Here is a 25,531-nt window from a genome sequence, read left to right as displayed (position 1 = left end):
ACTTAAGCATTACGACACTATTCGATCAAATAAACCTCCCATTGACCTTCATACAAAAACTCATTGCTAGGTGGGCGAAGCAATGACACAACCCCGATATACCCATAGAGAAAGATAGAGGCCTCTAGTGGCCAAAAGACTTATAGCAGGGACAGCGCCATTGAGGGCTTCCACCATTTTAAAGTAGTCAACTGGGTAGGGATTCCTACGGGTTGTAGCCTCAATGGCTCTGACCATGCTGTCGCAGAAGCTATAATGGCACAGATATAAAGATCAGTCCACTATATTTCTCTGTTTGCTCAAAAAATGCGCAGCCCACTTATTTTCAATATCAAGATCTGTTGTTTTACAGATTCAATGTAGGTATTTTAGAGGCTTCCATGCAGTAAATGTTCAATATTTATGCTTTGAAGACTTGGTAGCCTAGGGGATTAGGGTAGAATGTATAGGTTATTTAACCAATTACTTCCACAATATGACACCAAAGCACACTATAGTTTCCCCCAAAAAAAGGTTTCAGTGAAACCTGCTCGTCTTTGCCTTCAAGTTTTTCTATCTTTGCTTATGTTACCCCGACCTTTGCTTTCGCTAAATATTTTTTATAACTAACCCAATACAGACCACAGCCTGTCATTTCCAATGGAAGCAAATTAATCATAGTGGGCAGAACAAGCAAAGAGGTGGACCGAGCCAAGCACCAGCTATCGAGAGCCTGTTGGGGCATTCTAGCCTGCATTTCCGTTAGGGAATGCCTCCTCGGTGACGTGCATATGTGCAACGACTCAATACGCGCTATGCTTTCCTTAGCAATGCTTCTTTCTTTTTTAAAACTTTGGCAAAGGGTAACGTCTACAAAATGTTGTCCACTCTGTTCGCAACAGATTATAGTTTTGGAAACAATGTTTAAAATCGATAAGAAAATTTGCAGAATATTAGCCTAACGCTATCTCGCTCCAGCTTCTCCTACTTCCGGCCACTGGGCTTCCTCTCACCATCATATTTGGTAGTGAATGGAAACGCCAACCATATGCTTCACATTTATACATCTTGTAAAATATCTGTCTCGCTGTTCTGTATGTGCTTTCGCTACCTTTTTTTTTTTGCTGTTGCAAAGTTTTGGCACATTCATTCCACGGGGTTAAGAGGGAGCCTAAAATGTTGAGTGTCTATCCGTCATCCGGTTTTGGAGTGACTGGTCAGCCTCACCCAATGATCCAGTTTGTTTACATCCTAGCTGCTCACCTCCTTGCTTATTCTGACCATTATGATTCATTTGCTCCCATTGAAAACGACAGGCTGTCGTCTATCTTGGGTTAGTTATACAAATCTTTGATATGACTGTGGTACTTTTGCTAGATAGCTGCAGTGCAACAAACTACTTTTCTAAACAAATCAATCCATGCTTATATGGCTAGTAACAATAGAGCCAAATATAAATAGACAGAATAGATGGACATAACATTCTTTGAGCTAGTCATTGGGGAGACAATTGACAACTGTTACTTGCCTCAATGTTGTTAAAGCTGTATTATTGTGTATAGTTTTTCCTTGTTAATGTTCACTGGAAAATCAGAAGCATAAAGCAGATAATTGTCATGTCCATACACAATTACCCATCAATTATTTTATTAAGGATATACCCCTTATTGTTAATTTTGATACAGGTAATAGTTATTATTGTCCTTAGATGAAACACTGGTGTTCAAGAAACAGATGACAATTTCCACAAAGTGTTCAACTCGTTTTCCTTGATAAATGGTTTCCAACATATGATTGGCAGAACTTCACTAAAGAGCAAGAACATTTCTGTATTGTAATTGTATAAGTCTGCCCTACTCTTTCTCATCGGTACAGTTAGAAATATTAGCAGTATTGTTGGGAATGAAGTGATATTCCTCCTTGGCTTCTCTCAGCTATGGAGACAGGTCATCAGCCACAACCGCCTGTGGAATAAATGAGCACAAATTATGCAAAGAGGTTAACATGAATGGAAACCTAACACTGTTAAACTCTACTGTAAACACTACCATGCCATAGAGTAGCACTTAAATCGGAATATTGCTGTAGGCTTCAGCTACAGGGCTAGACAGAGGTGGTTGAGAGAGCACACGAGGGCTACGTCCCACTTCTCCTGAAGTCTGCACTTGCACACAACTCGTCATGGATTTAAAAGCATAGGATAGGTGTGTAAGCATTAGCAGGTAGGAGTTTCCAGCATGACTAAATCCTTGCAAGAAAAGTGTGCAAGTGCAGGGTGGAGAATCGGGATGCAACGGACACAGTCACATGACTTTTAGGTTAAATCCATATTGGTACTGCCTACGGGGAGAATCAGTGCAAAGTAATGACTTGCATTCATAATGTAGAGAATATCTACCTCTAGGCTTCCAACCTCCACCTACCTATCCAAGTAGTAGTAGACCTACCTAATATAGGATACCTACTTCTGTCAGGCTCCCGAGTGGCGCAGCGGTCTAAGGCACTGCATCTCAGTGCTAAATCAAATCAAATTTTATTAGTCACATACACATGTCATTGCGAGTGTGGCGAAACGCTTGTGCTTCTAGTTCTGACAGTGCAGCAATATCTACCAATTCCACAACTACCTAATACACACAAATCTAAGGAAAAAGAATATATACATATAAATAAACTCAGCAAAAAAAATAAACATCCCTTTTTCAGGACCCTGTCCTTCAAAGATAATTAGTAAAAATGCAAATAACTTTACAGATCTTCATTGTAAAGGGTTTAAACACGGTTTCCCATGCTTGTTCAACCATAAACAATTAATGAACATGCCCCTGTGGAACGGTCGTTAAGACACTAACAGCTTACAGACGGTAGGCAATTAAGGTCACAGTTATGAAGACTTAGAAAACTAAAGAGGCCTTTCTACCGACTCTGAAAAACACCAAAAGAAAGATGCCCAGGGTCCCTGCTCATCTGCGTGAACGTGCCTTAGGCATGCTGCATGGAGGCATGAGGACTGTAGATCTGGCCAGGGAAAATTGCAATGTTCGTACTGTGAGATACCTAACAAGGAACTCAAACCTGCTTCGTCATCGTGCATACATTTATTTTGTCCTCCCCACACCAAACGCAATCGCGATGCGCAAGTTAAAATATCAAAACAAACTCTGAACCAATTACATTAATTTGGGGACAGGTCGAAAAGCATTAAACCTTTATGGAAATTTAGCTAGCTAGCTTGCACTTGGTAGCTAATTTGTCCTATTTAGCTAGCTTGCTGTTGTTGTTAGCTAATTTGTCCTGGGATATAAACATTGAGTTGTTATTTTACCTGAAATGCACAAGGTCCTCTACTCCGACAATTAATCCACACATAAAATGGTCAACCAAATCGTTTCTAGTCATCTCTCTTCCTTCCAGGCTTTTTCTTCTCTTGACTTGATATTGCAATTGGAAACATTCATAAATTAAGTGCATTACCGCCACCGACCTCGTTCGTCTTTCAGTCACCCACGTGGGTATAACCAATGAGGAGATGGCACGTGGGTACCTGCTTCTATAAACCAACGAGGAGATGGGAGAGGCAGGACTTGCAGCGCGATCTGTGTCAGAAACAGAACTGACTTCTATTTTAGCCCTTGGCAACGCAGACGCTCATTGGAGCGCGCGAGCAGTGTGGGTGAAATAATTGAATAATATAGATTTCTAAATTTATTTTGCAACGCTCGCACACGTGATGCGAGAGGTCTAGTCAGCTTGTAAGACAGAGCTACAGGGAGATAGGATGGACAGCTGTCTGTCCTCATAGCGGCAGACCACGTGTAACAACACCTGCACAGGATCGGTACATCCGAACATCACACACCTGCGGGACAGGTACAGGATGGCAACAACTGCCAAAGTTACACCAGGAACGCACAATCCATCCATCAGTGCGCAGACTGTCCGCAATAGGCTGAGAGAGGCTGGACTGAGGGCTTGTTGGCCTGTTGTAAGGCAGGTCCTCACCAGACATCACCGGCAACAATGTCACCTATGAGCACAAACCCACTGTCGCTGGACCAGACAGGACTGAGAAAAAGGGCTCTTCACTGATGAGTCGCGGTTTTGTCTCACCGGGGGTGAATGTCGGATTCGCGTTTATCGATGAAGGAATGAGCGTTACACCGAGGCCTGTACTCTGGAGCTGGAACGATTGGTCAGTCATGGTCTGGGGCGGTGTGTCACAGCATCATCGGACTGAGCTTGTTGTCATTGCAGGCAATCAACGCTGTGCGTTACAAGGAATACATCCTCCTCCCTCATGTGGTACCCTTCCTGCAGGCTCATCCTGACATGACCCTCCAGAATGACAATGCCACCAGCCATACTGCTTGTTCTGTGTGTGAATTCCTGCAAGACAGGAATGTCAGTGTTTTGACATGGCCAGCGAAGAGCCCGGGTCTCATTGAGCACGTCTGGGACCTGTTGGATCAGAGGGTGAGGGATAAGGCCATTCCCCCCAGAAATGTCCAGGAACTTGCAGGTGCCTTGGTGGAAGAGTGGGGTAACATCTCACAGCAAGACCTGGCAAATCTGGTGCAGTCCATGAGGGGTAGATGCACTGCAGTACTTAATGCAGCTTGGTGGCCACACCAGATACTGACTGTTAGTTTTGATTTTGACCCCCCTCCCCCCTTTGTTCAGGGACACATTCAATATTTGTTAGTCACATGTCTGTGGAACTTGTTCAGTTGTTGAATCTTATAAATATTAATATTATAAATACAAATATTTTTTATATTTTAAGTTTGCTGAAAATAAACGCAGTTGACAGTGAGAAGATGTTTCTATTGAGTTTATATGGGTGAGCAATGACTGAGCAGCATAGGCAAGATGCAATAGATGGTATAAAATACAGTATATACTTATGGGATGAGTAATGCAAGATATGTAAACATCATTTTTAAAGTGGAATTAATAAAGTGATTAGTGATCCATTTAGAGTGGCCCATGATTTCAAGTCTGTATGTAGGCAGCAGCCTCTAGGTGTTTGTGATGGCTATTTAACAGGCTGATGGCCTTGAGACAGAAGCTGTTTTTCCAGTCTCTTGGTCCCAGCTTTGATGCACCTGTACTGACCACGCCTTCTGGATGGTAGTGGGGTGAACAGGCAGTGGATCGGCTGGATGTTGTCCTTGATGATCTTTTTGGCCTCCCTGTGACCTCGGGTGCTGTCAGTGTCCTGAAGGGCAGGTAGTTTGCCCCCGGTGATGCATTGTGCAGACCGCACCACCCTCTGGAGATCCCTGCGTTACAGCCCGACAGGATGCTCTCAATTGGGCATCTGTAAAAGTTTGTGAGGGTTTTAGGTGACAAGCCACATTTCTTCAGACTCCTGAGGTTGAAGAGGTGCTGTTGCACCTTCTTCACCACACTGTCTGTGTGGGTGGACCATTTCAGTTTGTCCATGATGTGTACACCGAGGAACTTAAAAAAGCTTTCCACCTTCTCAACTACTGTACCATCGATGTGGATGGGGAGGGGGGTAATCTCCTTTGTTTTGTTGACGTTGTTTTTTCCTGACACCACACTCCGAGGGCCCTCACCTCCTCCCTATTGGCTGTCTTGTCAGTGTTGGTGATCAGGCCTACTACTGTTGTGTCGTCTGCAAACTTGATGATCGAAATTGGAGGCGTGCATGGCCATACAGTCATGGGTGAACTGGGAGTACAGGAGGGGGCTGAGCATGCGCCCTTGTGGGGCCCCAGTGTTAAGAGCCGCGACGCTCGGTTTGAATACTAACACGCATTGCTTGTGGTACGGTTTTGGAAGCATTAGGACCTTATCTTTCATATCGGCAATAAATTGTAAAAAATAAACTAAAGGTTAAATTGATCCACACTTTTCTAGGGTTAGGGTTTCCACGCTGCCATATTTCCATGTTACAGCGCTTGTTTACTGAAAACAGACAGTGGACAGAGTGCTACCTGTGCTAATTAGCTATCTGTGTCTCCAAACACCTGTTTGTAAACAGAAGACAGACGTCACAAACACGTTGTCACTTAAAAATACTGTCGCCTGCAACTGTGTTCAAACCGGTAAAAGCAGTGTACACCAGAGGAGGCTGGTTTGGAGAAGCAATAGGAGGATGGGGGCTCATTGTAACGAAGGGAATTATGTTTGACTCGATTCCATTCGAGCCATTAGAATGAGCCCTTCCTCCTCTGTGTGTATTTTGTATTTGTGAAATTATTTTGATGTGATATTATGAAAGTAGAGGGATTTATGTTTCTAGAACCGTATCACAATTGAGAATCGATTCATGTTTCGATGGAGTATTTGGTTGTTTTGGCTTCCAGAGCCAATTCACCTTTTAAACAGAAAAAGTCCTTGGACTAGTAGGAATGAATGGTAGGTTCCTTTAGCCTTGTTCTCGAATAGCCACATACTGTACCTCTAGAGTAACTTCAGAGTAAGTTCAGTGCATCATATCTTGCTTGCTATCGATGATATAAATGATATAACCATGCTAACTTAACTACCTAAAAAAAGACACTTACCTAGGATGTTTTCCGATGCTCTTCTTGTCGTACATTTACCCTGTCTAGCTATCTAGTAGCCACTGAGACCTTTTTATCCAAAATGGAAAAGTTAAATAAGTTTAAAAAATAGTGAAAAAAAATCAAGCATGACCTATCATTCCAAAACCAGTTGACCAATAGAGACGCATCTTCTACGCTTCCTTTTAAACCCCCAAAAAAGGCAGCTAAAACGAAGGGCGGGCAGGGTAACGTAACCAAAGAAAGAAAATGTTGCAGACAAAGAGGGAAGCGTTTCTTTGCAATCATTGAAAATGTTTAAATGAAAACCATTTTTTCCCGCATTCATTTACAATGTATTTGTTCTTGCCTTTCAAAATGATTTCCTTGCTTTGTTATTTATTCGACCTCAACACTTGTGGGTTAATGTTTTGCTTTCAGTATCATTTTTTGTTTGCATTAAGAATTTAATTCACGAATTCAAAAGGTTTGTTTGATATTAAAAAGGCACAAAAGTAATTCCATAGAAGAGGGAAGGAAAACAACCTTTCATACGTATCCCTGAAAGCTTATTGGTCCAATTTTTCTGCTGCCACAATTCACAATACTGCACACACGTGACCATCCTGTGTTTAGTCAGTGTAACGCTTGCACTTAAAAGACAAGCATTTGCTAACTACATAAGCACTCTTTACACACTTTTAATGTCATCTTGACAAAACCGTTGCTCGCAGCTTCGTATAGCTGAAAGCGGACCATGGCGGCTGCCATGAGCAGCAACACATCCACAACCACGCTTCAGATCAAGTATTCCAGTATCGAGCATACGCGGAAACGCATAGACCCTCGGAGGAGACAAGCCGCGCTGTCTTTTCTCAGTAACATTTCTTTGGATGGTCGACCCGTGCAAGATGATGCCGACAATCAGATCGAAGAGGATAATTCAATTGAGGCCAGGACTAGACAGAGCCTGGTTTCCACAGCAGAGCGCCCGCTGTACGCGGTTGGAAGTGGCGCTGCGGTAGCAACCCCCACCGCCGCCCAGGCGCTCGCTATTGCAAACCAGGCTCTGATTGCTAACACCCGAGCCAGTTTTGGGATTGGTCCCGCCGCTGCAGCTCCAGCATGTACAGATCCGGAAGGGGATGCTTTCGGTCCTTCGATTTTCAGTTCGTCCTTCTCTGTTGTACCAGCCGCGACTAGAAGCAGGCTCCAGACCTACACTCAGGGAGTCGTGCCTGCTGCCCACCATAGGCAGGCTTCCCAGGTCTGCTGTCTAGAGGGAGGACAGATCGCCAACTCGGGACTGGAACTGCAGAGATCAAGGTAACTATAGCTCTCTGCATCATGTAGCGTTAGTGTTTACATTCATTGAGTTGTGAAGGAGTTTACACGGACTGTTATGTATATCAATGTTGCCTATGTTGGGTAGACTACTGGCACAGAAGCCCACACAGGCAGTGTTTACACTGCACTCTCACAAATTAGGCATCATGTCGTATGCGACAATATTGCAACCCAGTAGTGTCAACACTACACCACAGGCTACAGTATTGCAACAGGTAAGTGTTATCTTGATGAAGGTCTTTGTTGAGTGAAGCCAAGAAACGTGAGCCACAGATCTGGGCTAGGTTAACGTTTATCAACAGAGATAATTTAAACAACAGAACGGGTTCGTCCTGTCACATTTTGTAGCATGGTTGCTCAAAGGTCATCATAAGTCTTAGTCGGTGTACTGCTAAAGACATGTAAATAAAAAAAGAAAGAGACAGACAGCAAAGACAAAGTGCCCTCAGATTTGTGAAACCGTATCTCATCAATGAGCGACTTATACACTTGTGTGCGAAGATTCATTAATACACCAATACACATGCGGTGGCCCATTGATTCAAGTGGAATCAATGTTGCATATCAACCGGATGAGGTGGAAACAGTTAACTGTTGTGCCATCATTTCGATTAGCCTGCCTTAACAGTATGATGCACGTCCTTTAAACAGAATTTGTAAAACATGTTCGGGATACCACTGAAACCATGTGAGGTCAAACAATTAAAGGCATGTCCAGAAGGAAGAAAGGGGTGACTTTTTCTCCCCCATGCAGATTCAGTCCCATCATGACTACTTGACAGGCATGGAGATGAAGGCCAATATGGATCAAGCTTTGGCCTAGTTCCTTTCACAGACCTCATCACTTCAGACAAATGTTTCCTATCTCGAGGACTGGTAATCTACTTGCTACCACCTCACATGGCCTAATTAAGTGAGAGCTAACTGACAATATAGCCTATTGGTTTGCAAAGTACAGTATATAGAGCTAATGCTGCCCAGGTAGGCCTATTGTTTATTCTGGATTGTTTATTCTGGAGCTGAGGGTATGTGTATTTTCTCCCCATAATCCGTTGGATGTGTATGTCTTTCTAAAGCGGCCCAGCACCTGCCGCCTTGCCCTCTCCTATGCGATATAAACATCCTGTAACCCAACACTCCCAAATACACGGTACCACGGATGCCTTTTATTCCATACCGTTGTTTACTCTGTAGAGTAGACCAGAGCACAGGGAAATATGAGGCTTGACTCTTTCTCTCGCCACTGCAGGAGAGCTGTCAGTAACAGTTCTCTCTCTCTCTCTCGCTCGCTCTCGCCACTGCAGGAGAACTGTCAGTAACAGTCTTCTCTTTCTCTCACTGTGTCAAAAAATGCTGTTAGATACACTACACTCTCAGGCCACTCCGCGAATGAGACACTCCGCGAATGAGACACTCCGCGATGGAGACACTCCGCGTCTTGCAGCTGCCAGACTTCACAGGACAACGCATTCATGAAGCCATTGTGATGCATTTAGTTCACCTTTTGACTTCATCGAAGTGACATTAGTCAAACTGCCCCTGAAATCTGTCATGAGCTAATGCCATATCTTAATGGTGAAAAGTACATGTAGCGTAAAACATGCCATTTGGTAATGAATGTGTTATGACGTTTTTAAAAGCAGACTTCATGGGTTTTTATCAACCCCAACAGTGTTTTACACAAAGTTGAATTCATTAGCTTACTGCAATATATTTATCTTGAAGGTGTTATGATGATTAAAGTTTGCGTAGGGGTCTTCTCATTGCATTAGTTAGCCATGTAGTGAGCCTGAGTTACAGTACCATGATTTATTAGCTAAACCCCCACAGGTTATGGAATGCGGTCAGTCAGAGAAGGAAGCCCATGTAAACTGAATTATAAGCTAACTAGGGCGACCTGTTGATAGACCCTGGCCACATTTTCCACAGGCATACCATAGACGAGAGTCCCACAGTGGCTGGTTTGTTTTCTCAGGGCAGCAGCTTGGTGGAAACGTGGCCAGGTTCAGAGAACCCTGGCTGGGAAAGGAAAGGCAGGATGCCCAGGCTTTCAGAGACGCTGCCCGGCCAGGCTCTCCTTTCTCTCGTTTTCTATCCTCCACTTCCTCTCCCAAGGGCACCAGACTAGACATTCTTTCGCTTTCATCTCTCTGTCTCTCTCTCTCTAGATAATAAACAAAAGTGGAAAAATAATAATATCCAAGTTACTGACCCAGCGCTCTTAACCTCTAGGCTACCTGCCATCCCAATGCTCACAAAAGTTTCAAATAATATAGACATTTGAAATGTTATATTCCTGGCTATGTACAGTTTTGTAACAATGTGCAAATAGTTGAAGTATGAAAGGGAAAATAAATAAATATAGTTTGTATTTACAATGGTGTTTGTCCTTCACTGGTGGCCACAACTCTTGCTGGAGTTTATCAACATTGGATTTGTTTTGTGGGTCTGTGTAATCTGAGGGAAATATGTCTCTCTAATAGGGTTATACATTTGCCAGGAGGTTAGGAAGTGCAGCTCAGTTTTCACCTGATCTTATTGGCACATAGCCTGCCTTCTTTCGAGAACCAGGTCTGCCTACGGCGGCCTCTCTCAATAGTAAGGCTATGCTCACTGAGTCTGTACATAGTCAAAGCTTTCCTTAATTTTAGGTCAATCAGAGTGGTCAGGGACTCTGTTTAAGGCCAGATAGCATTCCAGTTTGCTTTGTTTTTTGGTTCTTTTCCAATGGCGGAGTTGCAAAGAAAAAGCCACATCTCAGACTGGCCAATAAAAATAAAAGATTAAGATGGGCAAAAGAGCACAGACACTGGACAGAGGAACTCTGCCTAGAAGGCCAGCATCCTGGAGTTGCCTCTTCACTGTTGACGTTGAGACTGGTGTTTTTTTTTCGGGTAGCTGCCAGTTGAGGACTTGTGACGCGTCTGTTTCTCAAACTAGACACTAATGTACTTGTCCTCTTGCTCACTGGGGCCTCTCACTCCTCTATCTGTTCTGTTTAGAGCCAGTTTGCGCTGTTCTGTGAAGGGAGTAGTACACAGCGTTGTATGAGATCTTCAGTTTCTTGGCAATTTCTCACATGGAATAGCCTTCATTTCTCAGAACAAGAATAGGGTGATGATTTTCTGAAGCTACTCAACTAGTCTAAAGAAGGACAGTTTTATTGCTTCTTTAATCAGGACAACAGTTTTCAGCTGTTCTAACATAATTGCAAAAGGGTTTTCTAATGATCAATTAGCCTTTTAAAATGGTAAACCTGGATTAGCTAACACAACGTGCCATTGGAACACAGGAGTAATGGTTGCTGATAATGGGACTCCGTACGCCTATGTAGATATTCCATAAAAAAATCAGCCGTTTCCAGCTACAATAGTAATTTACAACATTAACAATGTATATACTGTATTTCTGATCAATTTGATGTTATTTTAATGGACAAAAGCACTTTTTTTCTTCTTTAAAAAACAAGGACATTTCTAAGTGACCCCAAACTTTTGAACGGTTGTGTGTGTGTGTGTGTGTGTGTGTAAAACATTAAGAACACCTGCTCTTTCCATGACATTGCTTCCACCTGGTCAGTCTATGATCCCTTATTGATGTCACTTGTTATATCTACTTCAATCATTGTAGATGAAGGGAAGGAGACAAGTTAAACCAGGATTTTTAAGCCTTGAGACATGGATTGTGTATGTGTGCCATTCAGAGGGTGAATGGGCAAGACAACATATTTAAGTGGCTTTGAACAGGTTGTGGTAGTAGGTGCCAGGTGCACCAATTTTTCTAGAACTGCAACGTTGCTGGGTTTTTCCACACTCAACAGTTTCCAGTGTGTATCAAGAATGGTCTACCACTCAAAGGACATCCAGCCAACTTTGTACAAGTGTGGGAAGCATTGGAGTCAACATATGTTTTTAAAAAAAAAATCTCTCTCTTTCCCCCTTCCCTCTCTCTCTCTCTTTTGGCCTCCAGTCCTGCTTGTGCTCCCAGCCAGCAATCCCCAGCCCCCAACCCTCAGATCAAGTGCCAAAAGATACTAGGGCAGAGCTCAGGGCTGCTTAAAACCATCCTCTTGTTCGGTGTGCCCTGGTTTGAATGCATGCGGATGATGGCTGGGTCTACATAGGCTGCAGTATTCTACTGCTCAACCTAGACTCATAAATTAGGCTGGAATGGGAAAGGCATCGTGTAAGACGCCCACTCCGTCTTGCTGCTAAAGGTGTGTCCACCTGAGCTGTTGATCTGTTTGCCCCGGTTGAAATGTAAATGTATATTTAGCGTAGTGAGCATTGTTGGCACAAAATCTATTTCATTAGAAATGGTTGTTGATTGACAGTTTTTAAGGCAGTTAATTAAATTGTGCATTGCAAAGTCTCCCCCATGTTTTAAACCATCTTTCAGAAGTTGTCGTTGTGTTCAGAAGCCTACTATGAGGAGACTATGAAGCCAAGGGAAGCCATAGCAGAGAAACCACATGCGGTATAAAAGCCATTACAATGGTCTGGTCCTTTTTGCAGTTTTGTGTGATTGAGTCATATCCTTTAGGTTAGGAGGTTGATTGTTCAGTGATGTCATAGCTGGCATAATCACATGTTTATGTAAGCAGCATACTTATGCTAGTTTTCCTCTGAAACCCTTGAGACTTGAACTGTACGCAAAAGCTCCAAGCAGCTGTAGGGATATGGTTAAAAACGCCACCGTAATCGAAACATTACTGGTAATGAGTCTTGAGACAAGCTCATCAGCATGGATTACTCCTTAGTTCCAAAATGGATCTCTGAATACAAGTTCACTAGTTCAAGTTCCACAATGCTAGTTGCACTGTTTCTCACCCTAGACTACATGCTATTTTAAGGGATGGAGGACGAAATGGATTCGGCGTTTTTACTTTATGTCAAGCCACTGGGAAAGGGGGATACCTAGTCAGTTGTACAACTGAATGCGTTCAACTGAAATGTGTCTTCCGCATTTAACCCGACCCCTCTGAATCAGGGAGGTGCGGGGGGCAACTAACCACACGGTTCTGTGTCTTGAACAATATACAGTTGGGTTTATTGGCACCCTTTTGCACACTCCCCTGGTTGAAAGAAAGTAAGATCCAACAAAAGAGTCTAGATCAGAAAGTGTAACAATAACATCCACAGTTATGGACTTGCAAACAGAAGTCTTCAAAATGTCCAATACTGTCGGTAACGTTGTAGCGTTAGGCTAAAGTTAGCTAGCTAGCTTATTGTCTTTGAGAGGGTCTGTTACTTATGCACTACTAGCTACTTAACCCCAACATTTCTCTCCATCATTATAAATCCATAGTTATTTTGTTGGTTTGACAGTAATTTCTGAAGATGATTTATTTCATGTGATTCATTTACGTCCGCCCTCGTTTTTAAGGTCAACCCTATTAAATGAACTGAACTCTCGTTTTAATATGGTGAGGATGTCTGGCCATTTTCTGTTTTGTGGTGGAAAATGAGCGGGTCGAGCATAACACATCAACCCTGTTACCCATAGATAGACAGGTTAGACTCTTTTTCTTCTTTTCTGGTCTTCCCTTTCCAAGCATTTTTGTGAAGCATTCAATTGCGCCTCCCGGTTGCACACAACAAGCTTCCATTCCCCCTGTCACAAGGGGATTTATAGCTGATTTAAGATGCAATCATCAACCCTGTTACTTTATTTTGTACTTAAATGTCTAATGCAGACTTTTTTTACCTCCGTATTCAAATAATTTCTGGGTAACAATTAATTACTTTACTGTGATTGTTTTAAATGGAAATGGTAAAAAATAAACCAATAGCTTCTTAGCAAAGAGTTTTGATAGGACTGACTGGGGAGGGGGAAACAGCTCATTTGCTGTTATTGGGAAAGAGGTGATGTCACCAGGCAGGCCAAAATTCCATCCCACCACAACAGGCTAAAATTTCAGCCATTCTTTTCAAACAGCTCTTACACTAAAAGGGCATCATCATAATTGTTTACAATTTCACAGTATTATTCCAACCTCAGTGTGGAAATATATATAAAACACAGTAAAATATTTGCGGGGACTGCACTGGGCCTTTAATGGGCACTTACTACAGTAATGTTTTTATTTAACCTCTTGATGGGAAAAATGTGTTCATACTCCCTGACTAAGGCCATAACGCCGATGCGAGTGAGTTAAAAAAAATCTTGGTTCCATTGAACATGCCATACAAATAAAGGCATTTGAATTAGTTATATGAGGAGTGCCTTGTTCAACTTCATAAGAAACACAAAAGATGATAGAAGGAGGACCATGTGCTCTTTTTGACATTCTGTTACAATTTGGTGAAATCAAATGTTATTTTGACCAAGTTACACTTTTTCAAAAGGCACCGAATTTGTGGAACGACCTATTTAATTCCACTCCGTCACCCGACAGTGGAACGGGAAGGCAATGTCCATGGCAGGCTGCCAATGGGTGTGCATGTAAAACTATTGTAATATTCTAGAGCACTACTGCGCCGTAACCTAAAAACGGCAAGCATAGCAGACAGGTTATATATGGATTTTGTTTTTACGTGAAGATTGATCATTGACCTTGCTTGAAATGATTCGTTGTTAATTTGAACAGGGCTTGAAAACAACCACTTGAGGCAACAAAGAGACAAATAGGGTCTTTCATTGGCAGCTCTTACTAACAGATGCCATTGTTCTTTCAACGTTGAAGGAGGCTAGAATCCAAAGTAGCCTGTGCTCTACGTTGAAGCTTCTGAGTCTGACATCCAACATCCAACATCCAACCTTACCCTCAGTTTAACATCCAATAGCTGGTCGCGTCAGAGTTTTGTCTGAAGTGAATGAGTGGTCTGGTCTGTGTGTAATTGTGTCCACAGTTTACACTGGTGTGGAAACTGTCCTTTGCCAAAAACCATGTCCTGTCTGGCCTGCCGTTGCTCATCTACAGTGGCTGGATCAAAATACTAGTGTCCCGCTGAACTGTGGAAACTAGTTTTCATGCCAGCTGGATTTTCAGAGAGCTCAGTTCCTCAGTTGTGTACCGTACGAACTGTGAAAGAAAAAACCTATTAGTCAAAGGAAAACTTGTATTCTGTCCAAAAACATTAAAAAAAGGAAAGATGTCTCCGAGACCTTATTTGTCCTCTACTCCAAAACAGTGATGGTGTAGTAGGCCATCTGTAATTGAGTGAACCTAATCATTTGTCATGGAGTACCTGGAACCAGGCCTGTATTTGTTCAGCTGACTGCTATTGCCTAGCTGTTCGTGTTAATATGTTCTCCAGGGAGAAGGTGGAGAGACATACAGGTAACTGCCAAAATAAAGGAAACACTTGAGTAAATTATGGTTACAAAGTGTAGTGAAAGCGAAAGCCTATTATTTGGGTGGGAATACTTTTTTGTACATCATTGATTCTACACCTCACTTTGCTTAAGCTGGACTCAAACCCAGGTCCAGCGATTTACAAGCCAACACCTTAACCGTTACACGATGTTAGGATTTTGAAAGTGATTTAGTGTACGCCCGGCATTGATGATTGCGCCTCTGACCCACTCACATTAAACGAGCGTCGGTGACGGCCGCATGCCCTGTGTAGGCAACGACACGGGGGTTTTGTCTCCGATCTCAAAAACCTGCCTGGGACGGCTAAAGAGAGGCCCAACTCGGCGGAAAATCTGCCTCACTCCAGCAGGGGGTGTTTTTTCCCCGCCCACCATTTAAGGATAGAAGTTATATACGTTTCATAATGCTTAGGTTCTTCCGAGTACCGAAATAAGTAGAATGTGACATCCCCGCAACTTTAAGAAAAAACACTTTATATCGGAGTTGTCTCGATGGCTATGCATATTCATGGCATGAGGCTAAGTAGCATAGCATTTATCTCCATTGAATACAGGCAGTTGACGTCAACAACCCTCATCGAATATTCCAAAAAGTATTAATATAATGACATGTATCCATCATTCCAAAGAAAGGATAGGCTGGAGCTAGACAGCCTGCCATGCCACTTTGTGGATAACGACTCCCGTTTGTTAGGGACGGAGAGACCAGTATCTTATCAGTTTATCCATAATCAGAACATTTCCTAGGGTTTCCTGCAGCAACACTAGTGGACAATGCTGGAAATACTGGTAGTTATTTTTCTTCCACCGAGTCCATGGTTCATGAGATGGCTTGTAATTCTTGTTTTGTCCTTTATAAGTAAGGTTATGACTTAATCTAGAAAAGTCCAGATTACATTTCTCGAGTTTGTATAGGCTTAATCTCACATGTCCAGTAGGGCTGGCTGCCTACTTCTAAGACTGGCAGCTGATTATATAGGGGCGGCAGGTAGTAGTGTTTAGAGGGCCAGTAACTGAAAGGTTGCTAGATCGAATCCCCGAGCTGACGAGGTAAGAATCTGCAGTTCTGCCCCTGAACAAGGCATTTAACCCACCGTTCCTAGGCCGTCATTGTAAATAAGAATTTGTTCTTAACTGATTTGCCTAGTTAAATAAAAAATAAATGCAGCAATCGCCTAATAGATTTGGCTCTGCCTGTTGAGTCACGCAACCCAAGTGTGAAAGAAAGGCCTGTCTGTGAGGAAACCGTTCTACATGAGAAAATGCTTTCAGAATCATCCCTTGTCTTTATCCTCTCAGTTACAGACCAAACCAGTGCCTGACTCTAGATTGTTCTAACCATTCTACGTGATCTCACACAGAGGCTGCCGGTCAGAATTTCGAGCACAACAGTGGTCATTGACGACGGCAGCCAGGCAGTGTTGATGTCGGTGATTACTTGATTCAGTGACTACAGCTCTGCTTTGTAAGAGGCAGCACAGCACACAGCTGTGGAGGTTTTAGCTATGCCTCAGATCTGACTTGGAGGCACATGAGGTCTAGTTAGTTTAGGCTACTCATTCATTCTCCAGACCGTTAAAGAACTATGAAAATGATTGTCGTTGCTGATCGCTGTTGCTTTTAGATCTTCAATATTTGCGTTCAGAACAGGACCGTGTTGACGATTTCTGCAAGGTTGTCCAACACTCATATATAATGGTCTTTTACATTTTTTTATTCTTTGACCAAATTTAGCAATCATATTTCGAAAAAAAATCTTGCAATGCAGAATAAAATATTAGAAATAGGCCTAATGCTTATTGTGTCCAGCCTTTCCCCCTCCATGGCCAGGTCAGAGCTGTTTAGCAGCACCGCAAGTTGCTTGTAAATTCCATACCAGCATCTTTCCTAACAACTGCCTCTTTATTTCTCTCTCCTTCTCCCCCTGCCCTCTCTTCTTCTTCTATCCTTTTCTCCACAGACGGAGGCTCATCTCTCAGCGTTCCTCCTTGGAGACACTGGAAGACATTGAGGAGAACGCCCCTCTGCGCAGGTACTGTACAGCAACAACTGTCACAGACCGCACAACACGGCATGCCGCCCCGAAACATAAGTTTGGCTTGCTCATATTTTCCTCTCATGTTAGAGCTGTACTTGACAAGTCAATAACAGCTTTACCCTGGGAAGTATTTAGGTAGATAATGACATTGGGGGGGGACTATAATTTCACTTCAGTTTGATTTGTGGAGTACTTTTATGTCCTGTGGGGTAGTGATGGTGGGAACGTCATGCTGCTGCGGTAACGTATTGGTCTGGCTCCGTCTCTCTGTTTAGATTTGTAAAAATATATGTGGTCTTCACGGCTCAAATGGATCCCACTTAATCACATTTTTGTTTGGATCAGTCTTATCTATTTGGTGTGTTTTTGTAGATGCAGAACCCTCTCAGGTTCACCCCGACCAAAGAGCTTCAAGAAGGTTCACTTCATCAAGAACATGAGGCAACATGATATGCGCAATGGAAGGTATGAATGAAAACGACACCAATCCTAATTCCATACAAAGTTTCAATGGAAAATGGCAGGATGCCCCCCAATGAACACTCAGCAGTTTGAATGTCTATCAGGTTACCCAACTTTAGCCTACATCTTGGACAAGAGATGTAGGTTGTTAATTGAAGGTTATTCCTTATAGCTTAGAAGTACTGTATCAATTAATGTGCTATTGGTTAGTAACTGATCTTATTGATTGATTCATGTGTCAGACTGCTCAACCGTTCATTGGGAGTCCGGTTAGTTTTCACTGAAATATTCTCAAATTGAGTTTTAGATCTTGTTTTGAATATTTTGTTAAGGCTATACATTAAGGATCACACCGGTTGAATCACAAATGAGTCATGCAACACGTCACTCTCTCACGTTTACAATGGTGTGTGCATGTTGACTTAGAAATTCCAGAGCACTGAGGACATTTTAGCACACGGATTTATTTTTATATATATATTCACACAGTTATATGTAGCTATTGTTCAGCTTCTCTCAGTAATGAATACTATCACCTTTTTGTGGCTGTTTTCTGGAATCTAAAAGGAAATGGACAGCTAAACTATTTCCATGGCACTTCATTTCGTATTACACCGATCACTCGAGTAGCGTTTTATTCTGGAATTTTTTAGCTACAAGCCTCAAGCTTCTTTTACACTTGGGTGTACCGAACCCATTTATTTTTGATTTAAATTTAAAAAATGTAAATATATATATTTCTGTCCCAGGAAGAAAATAGAAGTACATCTATGCTGCTGTTGTTTTTTAAATTGACTCGTATCTAGCTTATCAGTGTGCCATATACAGTAGTAATACATTGCCACAAGTTACATTCTGCCTGTGACATTGATATTAATCAATGAGTAGGCCTCTTATTGGGATGTCAACTCTGAAGTTATAAATCAGTGACAAACGTCTATGAAGCAGTAGTTATGCAAACCACTTCTTTCAGGAGTGATTCAACTGTACTGTTCTATCGTTCAATGTCTTTATGTGCGGCTGATATTCTGATATTGTAAGATGAACAAGTTTGGTCTTTTTTTTTGTCTCTTTAGACATGGCTAGTAGCCTCATTTTAAAAGATCAATATACAAAAAAATGCATAATTTTGTCCCCAAACTACTGACTACACAACTCTCACACAACACATATACATATAAATAAATACAGGATTTCATTTAGTTTTCTAAATCTTGAATGTTTTACTGCACACTTTTTTTCCCCTCCATCTTTTAACCTGTAGATCTGAGTGTCTTTTTCAGAGTTAATTCCTAATTAGCATATTTATTATTTTTGTTTTTCTAGGATAGTCCTAATCAGTGGCAGAAGATCCCTTTATAGTGTATTTTCTGTCCTGCCCTATCGAGATTGTAGCCAAGCAGGGTATGTATCCTACAGCATGCCATCCTTCTAACCTTTGTAACTTCGTTCTCTGCTTTCCCTCCATTCTCTCATGGGTTCATTCCACCAATTCGGTGCCTTTTGAGAAGCTACATGGTTCTTGCCACTGAATATAGGGGATAACACAAGGGGGGATAAAACAATAATAATATAGGGGATAATATAGGGGATGAAACAATTACCTGCACTCCGGATCGCCAAATCAGCCAATAGATTGTATGGGCTTACTTGTCTAGAACACATCCATCTGGCCTCCTGAGTGGCGCAGTGGTCTAAGTGCTAGCTGTGCCACTAGAGATCCTGGTTCGAGTCTCAGGCTCTGTTGCAGTCGGCCGTGACCGGGAGACCCATGGGGCAGCTCACAATTGGCCCAGCGTTGTCCGAAAGAGGGTTAGGGAAGGGTTTGGCCAGCAGGGATGTTCTTGTCCCATCTCACTCTAGCGACTCCCGGGCCAGGCGCAATGCACGGTCGCTAGGTGTATGGTGTTTCCTCCGACACATTGATGTGGCTGGCTTCCGGGTTAAGCGGGCATTGTGTCAAGAAGCAATGCGGCTCGGCTGGGTCGTGTTTCGGAAAAGAGGTAAAAAAAAAAAAAAACGAGCAAAAACACATCAATCTGTTTACAGTATATCTTCATGACAAAGTATGTATTTCGCTTAGATGTGCTCAATATAAGCCATGTACCAATTTTTTTTTAAACTCAGATTCTCTTTCAAATACCATCTCGCAATGGAAAGGGAAGACCAGTTGCATTCAACTGAAATGTGTCTTCCACATTTAACCCAAACTCTGAATCAAAGAGGAGCGGGGGGCTGGTTTAATCGACATCCATGTCATTGGCGCCCGGGGAGCAGTTGTGTATGGGGGTTAACTGCCTTGCTCAAGGACGGAACTGCAGATTTTTCCACCTCACCTGCTCGGGATTCGAACCAGCCACCTTTCGGTTACTGGCCCAACGCTCTTAACCGCTAGGCTACCTAAACGTTGTGTGTCTGTGGGGAAAGGGCCGTTGTTGCCATAGCAATGTACTCTGCACTCACCTTGGCGGAGACCAACTGCAAGTTGAACTCTGTGAGATGGATTCCTAAATTGTTCAGGCGATTTTTTTTTTTTTTTTTACAGCCACTTAACTTGCTGATCTTGACTTTGGAATTATTGTGTGTAGCTTATGTTTGCTCAGCCAGCCCAGAGAGAAAGCATTGCATTGTGGGTTTTGTAGTCGACTTTGCACTGCAACAGATTTCCACACCGATTTTCCCATGTTGTTACCAACCTTGTTATAACAACAAATCACTTTTTTATAAACAAATTCTCCGATTTATTGAAATTTTCATGTGGCTTATTTTAAACGGCACATTTAATATAACAGGCTTCTGATTCTATTTTGATGCACAATTCCTACTTAAAATAAAAGGCACTCTTTTTCGTGAAACGATCCTAGTCCCTTGTTTCTGCGGATATAATCTCCTACAACTGGTACTTTATTACATTGGGAGGGTTGACCATTGTTAGATTGAACAATTTCCTGAACGTGTTGGTTTTGGTAGATCCTTTTTTTTTTTTAAGAGCGATGAACAAATAATTAATCACACCCATTTTCAAGGGAAAATCCACTCAAATGATACATTTTGCATGATCATGAAGTTTAATATCTGGAGAACCTTGACTGCTGACATAAAATACATTTTGGGACTGTATCAACAGTGGAGTACTGAAAAAAATACCAACAAATAGTTTTTGGGTGGATTTTCCCTTTTTAAGGCTTGTATCCATTTCCCTATGTTTTCATATAGTTCTATAGCGGAGGAGGCTGGTGTGAGGAGGTATAGGAGGATGCGCTCATTGTAATGGCTGGAATGGAATAAATGGAACGGAGTCAAATGTGGTTTCTATGTGTTTGACTCCATTCCATTAATTCCATTCCAGCCATTACAACGAGCCCTTATTCATATAGCTTCCCCTACCAGTCCTCTGGCCTATAGGTTGCTGTTGGCTGTGTCTTGAGATCTCTTTGGAAGAAGTCATGAAGTTCAGTTAGTTTCATTCTAATAAAACACTGTTTTGCCCGTTGCAACCGTTTCTGGCTTTGCTGTTATCATGTAGACTGCACCTTTCCTCAAGTCATTGCTGCCGTCAAAGATTCCGTAGCATGCTTTTATCTCAGCACTCACTCTGAACTTTGCATGCGCTTTGCTGCAACTGCATAACACGCATCACAACATTTTCGGAGTGGACCCAAATGAACCATCCATAACAGAGCATTTTGGAGTTTTCTGTTTGGAGTTTACACCTGATATGATGTGTTGTTTATCCTCCCTGTGTTAGAGGAGATATTTTCTGGCCCTTGGAAGAGAAACCCTGGCTTATCTGTAGACATCGTCCTCATTGCAACACAAGGTTCAGACTCTTACATATTATGGGAACCCATAGTAGTCCTGAACACTCTCCGGCCTGGTATCCTCCCACCTGGCCTGCCTGCCTGTCTATGGGGATAGTGGCGGTGTTGTTGTGACCTATGTCTTAGTGCCCCTCAAGAAAGAGCTTCTTGTTTTGGAGGAGGCGTAAGAGAAAAGGAACTGATCAACACAGAGAATACAATGGACAGAGAGAAAGGAGGAGCCTTTCCAGGGTCGTGACCTCTTTGTTGATGTGGCGTAGTCTTCCTAAGACATCAAGGGGTTGTAAAGAGCCCCTAGTTATATCCAATAGCTGAGCCCTGACTGCCTAACGCTGCCACAGAGGTTTTCGACAGCATCAAAAGGAAATGTGAATTATAATGAATGGACATTTTTGTTGAGGTTGCTAAAAAAATGTAAGGGAAAATCCAGTCTGAAATTTCAAAGTGGAAATTACAAACTTCAGCAGACTTTTAAATTTTTTTTTTTTAAAACCTCAAATCCACCTCAAGTTTTAGATTTCCTGCATTGCAGGAATGTTCTCCTGCAACAGCCTACACCTGTAATTGACCGTTGACAGTTAAATAACGTCTTTGGATGGGTCTTGGGAGTGTCACTACAGCAAAATACACTTTGATTATGTATAGAACTGCCCAAGCTAAAATAACATGCCTGTCCTAAAATGGAAATACTCAGTGCCATGTAAAATTCTGATCACTGACATTATGTCCATGAGACACACGGTGCATTCGGAAAGTATTCAGACCACTTGACTTTTTCCACATTTTGTTACATTACAGACTTATTCTAAAATGTATGAAATAGTTTTTCCTCTTGTCAATCTACACACACACTACCCCATAATGATGAAGCAAAAACACACTTTGAGAAAGTTTATTACAAATTAAAAACTGAAATATCACTTTTACATACAGTGGGCTCCACAATTACTGGCACCCCTGACTGGCAATGCACAAAAAATACTTAAAACAATATAAACAATATAATTATAGAGAAACTCAAAATACCAAAATGTGAGAAATAATGTAATTAATTAATGTTTCAATGGAACCAACCAGAATCATACAATTATTTAATACAAAATACATTTCACCAAAATCAAGGCTTCATAATTATTGGCAATCCTCATTTAGTACTTCTGGCAAGCATAACAGCATGGAGTCTTTTTCCTGTAATGTTTGACAAGGTTAAGGAACCCATTTGGAGGGATTTTGGACCATTCCTCTATGCAGATCCTTTCACATTCTTGGGTTTGCGCTTATCAACTGCCCTCTTCCACTCAGCCCACAGGTTTTCGATTGGATTGAGGTTCGGCGACTGAGATGGCCATGGCAGAACATTGATTTTGTTGTCACAGAACCATTTCTGTGTGGATCTTGAGGTATGTTTTGGATCGTTGTCTTGTTGGAAAGTCCACCTACGGCCAAGTCCCCAGCCTTCTGGCAGAGGCAACCAGATTGTCAGCCAAAATTGCCTGATACTTCGTGGAATTCCTTATGCCATCAATCTTAACTAGTGCCCCTGGACCTCTGGGAATTAAAACAGCCCCAAAACATCACTGACCCACCACCATATTTCACAGTGGATGCCTCTCCTAGTATGCATCTCTGTTTCAACGCCAAACATGCTGTACCTGACCAATGTTCAATGTTGGGCTCATCTGACCAGTGCACCTTCTTCCAGTTATAATTTAAACAACGTTTGCAAAATTCAAGTGATTGTGTCTTAGGGTCAGAAAAGGCTTTCTTCTGGCAACCCTTCCAAAGAGCCTGTGGTTGGTTGTGGAATTGGTGTCGGATGGTGCTTTTTGAAACCTGGTGACCCCAAGACGCCACCAAGGCCTGCAATTCTTTCACAGTGATTCTTGGGGATTATGTTGGTTCTCTCACCATCTTCCTCCCTCTCCTGGGGGGCAAAATGTATTTGCGTCCTCTACCCGTGAGGTTTAACTGTTCCAAATCGTTTGAATTTTTAAATTATTGCCCTGACAGTGCTCAGTGGTATATTCAATCATTTGTTGATCTTCTTGTAGCCATTACCAGATTTATGAAGGTCTACGACCATCTGTCTCTTTTGAACCTCCAGTTATTTTGTTTTCTTCATGGTGTTGGATGGCAAAGAGATATTGCATGTCTTTTACTTCATTTTTATACCCTAATGGCTCAATATAGTTCCTTAAGACTTAGATAAACTTAAATAAGTTTAATTTATTTCCTGGTTTAAATTTGGTAGATGTTATTTACAATAATCTTTAAGGGTGCCATTAATTGTGAAACCTCGATTTGGAGGGCATTGAATTTGAATTAAATCAATAAATGATTTTGGTGGGTTCCATTGAAACATTAATAAAGTACAGTATTTCTCACATGTTGGTATTTTGAGTTTTATCGCTACAATTATATTGTTTATATTTTTACAAGTATTGTATGTGCATTGCCCATCAGGGGTGCCAGTAATTTTGGAGTCCACTAAGTATTCAGACCCTTTACTCATGTCTTTGTTGAAGCACCTTTGGCAGCAATTACAGCCTCGAGTCTTCTTGGGTATGACACTACAAGCTTGGCACACCTGTACTTTGGGAGTTTCTCCCATTCTTCTCAGCAGATCTTCTCAAGCTTTGTCAGGTTGGATGGGGAGTGTGTCTGCACAGCGATTTTCAGGTCTCTCCAGGGATGTTCAATCGGGATGAAGTCCGGGCTCTGGCTGGGCCACTTAATGACATTCAGAGACTTGTCCTGAAGCCACTCCTGCATTGTCTTGGCTGTGTGCTTAGGGTCGTTGTTCTGTTGAAGGTGAACCTTCGCCCCAATCTGAGGAACTGAGCACTCTGGTACAGGTTTTCAAGGATCTCTCTGTACTTACAGTTGAAGTCGGAAGGTTACATGCATACACTTGGGTTAGAGTCATTATAACTTGTTTTTCAACCACTCCACACATTTCTTGTTAACAAACTATAGTTTTGGCAAGTCGGTTAGGACATCTACTTTGTGCTTGACATAAGTCATTTTTCCAACAATTGTTTACAGACAGATTATTTCACTTAGAATTCACTGTATCACAATTCCAATGGGTCAGTTTATATACACTCATTTGACTGTGCCTTTTTAAACAGCTTGGAAAATTCCAGAAAATTATGTCATGGCTTTAGAAGCTTCTGATAGGCTAATTGACATCATTTGAGTCAATTTAGAGGTGTACCTGTGGATGTATTTCAAGGCCTACCTTCAAACTCAGTGCCTCTTTACTTGACATCATGGGAAAATCAAAAGAAATCAGCCAAGACCTCAGAAAAAATATTGTTGATCTCCACAAATCTGGTTCATCCTTGGGAGCTATTTCCAAATGCCTGAAGGTACCACATTCATCTGTACAAACAATAGTACGCAAGTATACACACCATGGGACCACGCAGCCGTCATACCGCTCAGGAAGGAGACGCGTTCTGTCTCCTGGAGATGAACATACTTTGGTGCGAAAAATGCAAATCAATCCCAGAACAACAGCAAAGGACCTTGTGAAGATGCTGGAGGAAACGGGTACAAAAGTATCTATATCCCCAGTAAAATGAGTTCTATATCGACATAATCTGAATGGCCGCTCAGCAAAGGAAGGAGCCACTGCTCCATAACCCCGCCATAAAGCCAGACTACGGTTTGCAACTGCACATGGGGACAAAGATCAAACTTTTTAGAGAAATGTTCTCTGGTCTGATGAAACAAAAATAGAACTGTTTGTCCTTAATGATCATCATTATGTTTGGAGGAAAAATGGGGAGGCTTGCAAGCCAAAGAACACCATCCCAACCGTGACGCACGGGGGTGGCAGCATCATGTTGTGGGGGTGCTTTGCTGCAGTAGGGACTGGTGCACGTCACAAAATAGATGGCCGCATGAGGTAGGAAAATTGTGGATATATTGAAACAATATCTCAAGGCATCTGTCCGGAAGTTAAAGCTTGGTTGCAAATGGGTCTTCCAAATGGACAATGACCCCAAGCATACTTCCAAAGTTGTGGCAAAATGGCTTAAGGACAA

At 42.2% G+C, this 25,531-nt stretch overlaps 1 protein-coding gene and 1 long non-coding RNA gene across 3 annotated transcripts in view; one reads left to right on the top strand and one right to left on the bottom strand.

Annotated features, from left to right (window-relative positions):
• Positions 1 to 1,059: 1,059 nt before the first annotated feature.
• On the bottom strand, positions 1,060 to 6,958 carry LOC112226771. The gene is made up of 3 exons (XR_002949782.2): positions 6,516 to 6,958; positions 2,445 to 2,495; positions 1,060 to 1,943 (listed from the first exon to the last, which is right to left on the bottom strand). It is a non-coding gene; the product is annotated as an uncharacterized LOC112226771 (long non-coding RNA).
• A 144-nt stretch (positions 6,959 to 7,102) lies between these two features.
• The window catches only part of LOC112226770 (CDK5 and ABL1 enzyme substrate 1), a 31,194-nt gene continuing 12,765 nt past the window's right edge, over positions 7,103 to 25,531 (top strand). Inside the window, exons 1-4 of one of the 2 annotated variants that reach the window (XM_024391306.2) lie at positions 7,103 to 7,820; positions 17,119 to 17,190; positions 17,569 to 17,661; positions 18,985 to 19,062. In XM_024391306.2, the coding sequence (XP_024247074.1) occupies positions 7,252 to 7,820; positions 17,119 to 17,190; positions 17,569 to 17,661; positions 18,985 to 19,062 (812 nt within the window). In that variant the 5' untranslated portion in view covers positions 7,103 to 7,251. The remainder of the gene's footprint in view (positions 7,821 to 17,118; positions 17,191 to 17,568; positions 17,662 to 18,984; positions 19,063 to 25,531) is intronic. The other variant, XM_024391307.2, reaches the window with a different exon arrangement.

This window comes from Oncorhynchus tshawytscha, linkage group LG28 (assembly GCF_018296145.1).
Source record: "Oncorhynchus tshawytscha isolate Ot180627B linkage group LG28, Otsh_v2.0, whole genome shotgun sequence".
In the NCBI taxonomy this organism is placed as follows: domain Eukaryota; kingdom Metazoa; phylum Chordata; class Actinopteri; order Salmoniformes; family Salmonidae; genus Oncorhynchus; species Oncorhynchus tshawytscha.
The sequence above is the reverse complement of the archived record's forward strand: the minus strand, read 5'-3'. Positions and strand labels throughout refer to the sequence as shown.